The 8,008-nt window shown below is 33.9% G+C and overlaps 1 protein-coding gene across 1 annotated transcript; it reads left to right on the forward strand.

Moving 5' to 3' along the window:
• Window positions 1-324: 324 nt before the first annotated feature.
• On the forward strand, window positions 325-7,781 carry LOC134260965 (apolipoprotein(a)-like; the record flags this gene model as incomplete). Its single annotated transcript, XM_062743471.1, has 7 exons — window positions 325-570; window positions 1,482-1,733; window positions 2,326-2,577; window positions 5,089-5,367; window positions 5,734-5,991; window positions 6,512-6,763; window positions 7,695-7,781. Coding segments are annotated over 7 exons (1,626 nt in total), but the record flags the coding sequence as incomplete, so codon positions are not given.
• Between the last annotated feature and the right edge of the window lie 227 nt (window positions 7,782-8,008).

Genomic DNA, 8,008 nt, shown 5'->3' on the forward strand with positions numbered 1-8,008 from the left:
ATGCTTGGTAGAATGTAAGTGTGAAGACACGTGTATAGTTATTATGGTTCTATCAAATCTCAAAAATTAAATAGCTTTCCACTGAGACCAGAAAAACATTTTTTGTTTTAAAATTTGGGGTCCAAAATCATTAGAATTCATTTTAAAGCTATGTCATTTTTCTAGTTTTTAAAAAGAACGTTCATTTCCACGATACAATAAGCACATTTCAATTCAGATTACATCAGTAAAAATCTCTATAAGAATATGAGCATTTGTTAAACACTTTGCTGGTATGGTTTTGTTTGCAATTATTTATTTGTTTGTACTTGTGTATATTTTCAGCAAGGGACTGCAAAATATCCGTGGAAGGTCTGGAATACAGAGGGAACATCTCAGTAACTGTTTCCGGTAAATCATGTCAGAGGTGGGACAGCCAGACTCCACATCAACATAGTTACGCCAAGCGACTTCCGGGGAATGCCAGTGAACATAAAAATTACTGCAGAAACCCGTCATCCGCAGGTTCTCCTTGGTGCTACACTTTGGACCCCAAAACAAGATGGGAGCATTGTCAAATTCCATTATGTGGTAATGAATTCCTCAAGTGTTAAAGGGCTTTTGTTGAATTTGTATATTGAATTGTAACATATTGAGATTACAAACAGTATGCAAGATCAAAAATGAAACAATACAAAACAACAAAAGCAGTGCAGACATAATCCTCCTAAACATCAGAGGTGGGATTAGGTGCCATGGAGGAATGAGCATTCTCTGCCGACCGGTCACACCCGCCGTGTCCTCCTTGTCATGATCGGGAAATAACGGACAAATCCATCGTCAATTCACTGTAGAAACAAATGACTAACAATCAGTATGAAAAACGTCAGTAAGCATTCTACTTAATGAAAAATGTTTTTGCTGACAAGGTCATTGTATTGACCACAGAACTTATGAAATAATGATTTTAAACGAGTTCGCTAAAATATTCTTGTATCATGAACTTGCTTGTCAATAATTTACATCCTTTTAGAAATTATTCATCCGTAGAGCATGCTCTTGCATATCAAATCAACTGAGATATATACTTCGTATGCAGGTGATGAAGGTACATTGCTGCATAAGTAAGGGAAGTTGACGATAGAAAAAAATTAAAGTCATCACATTTATCATAGAGCTTGGCTGTTAGGTTACTATTAACGTCTTCTTCAAGTAAAATATCCAGATACTAGTATGAAATAGATATGCCAGACTCTGTGGTATCTTTAATTTCAATCTCATCGAGATATATCGTATCGACATAAGAATGGAAATTACCATTGTTAATTGACAATACGTCGTCGATATATCTTAACGTCGACTTGAAGTCCACAGCAAGTGTTTTCTACATTTCACAAATAACATTTTGCACAGATTCTGCTTCATATGATTACAAAAATAGATCTGCAAAGATATTTACAATTACTGAGTATTTATTTGTTTGTATTTATATATTGTTTCAGCAATGGACTGCAAAATATCCGTGGAAGGTCTGGAATACAGAGGGAACATCTCAGTGACTGTTTCCGGTAAATCATGTCAGAGGTGGGACAGTCAGACCCCACATTCACATGGTTACGCTGAGCGACTTCCGGGGAATGCCAGTGAACATGAAAATTACTGCAGAAACCCAAAACCTGGGATGGAAGCTACCCCATGGTGCTATACATTGGACCCCGATACAAGATGGGAGCTTTGTCATATTCCATTCTGTGGTAATGAATGGATTTTGTTGAATTTGTAGATTGATAGATATTGAGAAAAGTGCTTTACTTAAAGAATAAATATATTATATATTCTACAAATAACAAATTTTATCTGTGATGTAATATAGAGGATCCAGATGTATTATAATTGGGAAAATTAGGAGGAAACAATGATTTAAGGAAATTGAATCACTGAACATTCACTGACGTGATTTGATATAATGTTCTAAGCAGCTCCCATGCACTTTTTTTATTTTGTTTCTGAACAATGCTGTTCTGATAAACTATTACTACAGCAATCTTAATGGCTCCTGTAATGCATACTGGTACCCTTATTCAATATTTTTAAATATATGAAGACATTGTTTAATTCATACTAACCTCTTTGCAATAATGCATTTGCAAGTTTGAGTAAGAAGAAAATAACTGCTTTCTGAAGTGCTTCTATTGAGTTTGGAAAGTGTCTGCACTCCGCCTTCTTTATTTTCCATACCCTATAAAAATATAATTGAATTTTCTCTTATTTCATAAATCTTAATAGTCATATGTGTACAATCCTAAATACTTTGAATTTAAAGTGATTTTGTATGAATATTTCAAGTGCTAGACTGTAAAAAAACAAGAGAGGGAATGGACTACAGAGGAAACAAATCTACTACTATTTCTGGAAAGACATGTCAAAGATGGGACCGACAGTCGCCATGGACCCATAGTTACACCAACGTGTTGCCTGGTAACTCCAGTATACACGAGAATTTCTGCAGGAACCCGCGGGCTAACGAAGCAGATGGCCCTTGGTGCTACACCACGGACCCCAACACGAGATGGGAGTTCTGTGATATACCTTTTTGTGGTAATAGAGTTTTCCCATCCACATAATTCAATTCGCGTTTAACTTACAGTGCTACATGTATTACATTTCTATTATCTGAATTACCTAAATATATGTTTGTTGGCAGTGATATATGATTGAAATGAATTTCAATTGTAATGAAGACATATGTATATTATTTTTTTTACTTTGTCAAACAGATAGAGATATATACGTAAAGCAATTAAATTGGACGTGCGAAGTTACTTCATGTCTAGACTACCACTTCCCGAGTGGTACTTTTAGTACCTGTTTTAAATTTATCTCTTGATAAAGCAGAGATTGCCAGTAAACTGAACAGACAAACGATACACAATCAGTTAATGTAGTGAACATTTCAGATAAAGATCATAATAGAAGTAATGCAGCGCTAAACGACCATTTTAGTAATGGAGACAAGTTTGATGGACATTGAAATACCATTTGTTCTTGTTGTAATACGAGGGCTGTTCAATAAATAATGTCCTGAATTGTTTGACATACAATATAGATATCATATGGCATTAAGCTTGACTTTTTCGCATTATTGAATCTTTAATGAATTTATAACAATTTATGTGACTACTTTTCATCACATAATTTCATTGTGAGAAGCTGGAAAACAAGGGTTATTCGAGACACTGCATTATAAATGAATGGTAAAGAATCAGTAAACTAGAGTGAAATTAAACACTACATCAAAGCTGTTATAAAACTTGTTAAGAATCCCAAAGAAATATTCACTGAAATATGTAAAATTTATGGCAACTAATATCTGTTTTATAGACAAATGAGCAGGTGGATTTCAATGATAAAAAATATATAATAGGAATCAAAATTGGGTACCGTCCTTGCTAACAAAAATCATAACAACTAATGCACTGTTTGCCAAATTTCAACAAATAATCACTGATGATGTATGCTTGACTTTAAGTCACATTGCAAACTTAATTGACATCATATCGGTAGTAGTTCACACTGTTTTAAAGAAACGTTTGACATTAAAAAGGCTTAGTACTTTTACAGCGTGTAAAAATATCTAAACAATTATTTTAAAATATCAGAAATAGTAGTTGTCCATGTCTGAAATTCAAACAGATACTAGTAATGAAACTTGATTCTATTGCTTAAAACCCTCGAAACAAAATTTACAATAAGATGTACTTGACAAAAACAGCAAAAGTCTGGGAAGAGATTAGAATTGCAAGAGCACAAAGGCAGATTTATGTACAATTTTCTTAAAAATCTGTGGTCTTGATGTTTAAATTCGTATTCGGGGAGGCAGTTCAATTTTTGAAAGATTCTAGAAAGAAAATATTTTGCCAAAAAATTGAAAGGTTAATGAGGGGAAGGAACCAGAATCAAGAAAGCACTACATTAAATTTATTCAAGACAGCGTCGAAAACCGCATGCCCAGAAGACTAAAAGAGTTTTGGGCATAAACATAAAGTTACTTTTGTTCACATTAACAATATTCGCCAGATCTTTCGCCCTTAGACTTGTTTCATTTTCCAAACTTGAAAAAACACCTTTCAAAAGGAAGAAACGAGTCCAGGAAATCATTAGAACTGCCATTTTCCAGTAAACTTAGGGGCATACCCAAAAATGAGTTCAAAAAACAATCAAAAATTGGATAAAAAAAATTTACGGACATGTGTTTTGATCAAAAAAAGAATATTAAGTTAAATAATTAAGACTTAATCATTGAAAAACGTCTTTTACATCTTTCCGAGCACCGAGGACATTATTTATTGTACAGCCCTCGTACACCAACCATTTACTATTGATTCATGTAATATTGCTTAACATCAATTATTGAATGGTTGATGATTTTGAATGATACATTTGTAAATGGTTTGAACACAAGCATAGCTTAGGTTAGGTTACTTTTATATCCTTTAGGCTGACAAAAGGAATCTTTTTACAATTTGAATCATTTATTAGAAGGTTTATACAATTAGAATTATTTTAAGAAAGTGATTGCTAAAAGAAGTTTAATAAATGTTGATTTGATTACTAAACTATAAATGCACAAATAAAAAAGAGAGTTGTAATTCAAATAGAGTTATAAATAATGATTTTCAAAATGAAGAAGATTTGATTTAGAACGCTTTTCATGCTAGCATTTTTATCGCTTTTCACTCAACATTTTGTGAAATATATCTCGCTTTAAGATGAAAGCTTAGCTGGTAATCAGAAATGAAAAGGAATGTTGCAGCTCCTTTGCTATGTTCCTAAATGTGCAACAAATAATATAAACAATTAAAATTTTACAGAAAACAATGTTAGTAGTTTTATGGAAGTATCATACCAATTTCAATAATGATAAAACGCTGTTTACATTATTCATAAAACAAATTTTTCAGCAATTTTGTGCATTTATATAAAAAAGAGAATCTCATCGTTTTTGAGACAAAACTAAAAACAATAATACCACCTCCTTTTTCAAATAAAAAAAGATCAATATTATAAATATTCATGTCGTCCAGTTATTATTTCTTTAATTCTATATAGAATGTAGAGACACGATTAAAGGAGAAGAATACAGAGGCACCATCTCCCATACCGATAGGGGCCGGGAATGTCTTAGATGGGACAGCCCCCTTTCTCCGGAACCATCATTTGCCTTCTATCTGGAGGGAAATTTGAGATCGCATGAGAATTATTGTAGGAATCCTGCTAATCAAGGCGAAAAACCTTGGTGCTTTACAGATCCATCTGAAAAAAATGAAGAATATTGCAACATCCCCATGTGTTCTCAAATTAAGTATTTCTTTTATTTCTTCGTTAATAGTTTGCTTGTTGGTTGTTTATAAGACATTTTAAATTGTGTTTTGCGTTTGTGATGTTATTTATCAAACAAAGGTAATTAAATGATAGAATACGGAGATATCAAACAATAATCAAGGTGAAACGTATATTGACGCATCATAAATCGGATTCAGAACAAACACACGGAGATCTAAAAAATCAGAGGTTGGGTCAGGTGCCATAACATATTAGTTGTTTTTTAAAAAAAAAAAGCAATTATGCAGGTGCTTTTCTTATTAACAGCGATTTTAATTTAACTTTGAAAATATATAATATAAATTCGTCCTTTAAGTAACAACGAGACCCCTTTTTTCATACACTGGCTCATATTTTAAATTCTTCTTTTAGGTAACAAAGAATGTTTAGACAACATCAAAGGTCAATATTACTTTGGAACTGTATCTAAAACAGAAGATGGGATAGAATGCCAACGCTGGGACAAATTACAACCACACGATCACAGGTTTGTCTATGGATTCATGGGACTCTCCGCTTCTGAACATGAGAATTACTGCAGAAATCCCGACATGGAGGAAAAACCGTGGTGTTACACAGTGAACGACACGGTCCGCTATCAGTACTGTGATATTCCGCTATGTAACGAAAGTAAGCACAGTCTTTATCCCTAAAACCTTATTCTAGCCTTCAGTTCAGTGTATCGGAAAACAATTCGTGAAATAAGCATACTTTTCAACAGGTATGGACGCGGTCTGACTAGATGTAATAGGCGCCGGAACCGGGTCTAATCCCCTTTCCACCTTTTTGCAAATATAAACAGAATATTGCACTAAAAATTGAGGTTTACTACATTTTTTGTTTGTTTAGCCCCCCTCAATTAGCCCCCCTTTCAATTTGCTTCCGACGCCTATGGATGTAAAATGCAAAGATGGATACGTTGTATCTAAAACTCAATGTAGAGTTAACTTTAAATTTATTTTCTTTATGTCTGAAATCCTTGCAATATGAAGCAATGGTGTATGGATTTACCGGTAGTCAAGTACACAGTATTTTAAATTCATACTTTCGAGGTTGATGGATAGTTTCAAAGGACATAGAATAAAAAACAAAAAAATAACGCTTCATTATCCGAATGAATTGTAAAAGTATTTAAATTTCTATAAACCAGAAGATTGTAAGGAAACAGAGAGAGGTATGGAATACCAAGGAAAACATAACATGACTCGGGGTGGTATAGCCTGCCAGCGCTGGGACAGCACCTACCCCCATGTTCCTAACAGCAGGATCAGTTTCCCAGGATCGACTCTATCGCGCCAGGAGAACTACTGTAGGAACCCTGACGGTGGACCTTCACCCTGGTGCTACACCCTGAATCCTGACGTACGCTGGCAGACCTGTGATATACCTTTCTGTTTAAACTGTGAGTACAATAAAGTAAGATAACGTACGCTGGCAGACATGTGACATTCCCTTCTACTTCAAGGGTGAGTACAAAAATTTAAGATAACGTACGCTGGCAGACCTATGATATTCCCTTCTGCTTCAAAGGTGAGCACAAAAACGTTAGATAACAATTATGTCACAAGGTCATCGACTTTGGTGTCATTTGAAGGAGCTTATTAAGTGAAGTATTCATTCCAAATATGAAGTCTCTATCATTTATGGTTCAAAAGTTATGGCGAAGATTAAAGTTTGCAGACAAACACACAAACAGATAGACAGACAAACAGACAGGTCAAAAACAATATACGCCTCGGATCTTTCAATCCGGGCGCATAAAAAATCGAATAGACGATCCTGTTTGTTTATGTATGGCAATAACTGTGAAGCGTTGAAATTGTCAGCCCGATGTACTTATGCGAACTCTGACAAAAGTTTCTTTACTAAAGATTTTATAAAAATGAAGAAATACTGAAAAAATGATGTGATACCGGGAGTAGGGGGTTGTATTTCAATTGTAGAGAAACACCAGCTTTTAACAAACATATCAATTTGTAGTATTGTAGTCAATAAAATACTTCAAACCCAGAGGTGCTTTAACAACGATATGTCACTAATTCAGGAGTCATGTTATTCTTCAAATATGAATTCCATTCCTGTATCAAAATCAATGTCTATGGTCCATTAATTTTGACAAATAACAAGCGATATAGGAAAAAAAAAATAAAATAATTTACATTTCAACAACCAAAGCTGCCATTAAGAAACAAAACAAATTAATTTAAAAAGATATGATAAATTCAGTCTTGTCATTAAAAAAGAAATCGAGATTTTTTTCATTGTTCCACGTAGAGCAAATATGCGATTATTATCAGTTCAGTAAATCAGCCATCTTTACTTTTATTTTGTAGCTTCCTTTCAGTGTGATTTCTCGGGAGGAATGTGTGGTCTAGAACAACCGAATAATACAGGGATGACTTGGCTATTGAACAAGAATGGTTTGTATAGTTTAACATTTTAAACGAAAAACATGAACAGAACCGTGATCGATCTTTAAAAATAGCTGTAAATAATACAAATTATAGAACAGGATATAAAAGCCCGGACCCCTTGGAATCCCAGAAGGATCGAACATCCATTGTCGACTTGTCTTATATCTATCTAATCTATCTATAGATTATTCTGTGCTCAAATTTAATATTAAAATTGTGCCTAACATTACAGG

This window comes from Saccostrea cucullata, unplaced genomic scaffold, assembly GCF_032062105.1.
Source record: "Saccostrea cucullata isolate Sc308-1 unplaced genomic scaffold, CSIRO_AGI_Scuc_v1 ctg18874, whole genome shotgun sequence".
NCBI lineage: Eukaryota > Metazoa > Mollusca > Bivalvia > Ostreida > Ostreidae > Saccostrea > Saccostrea cuccullata.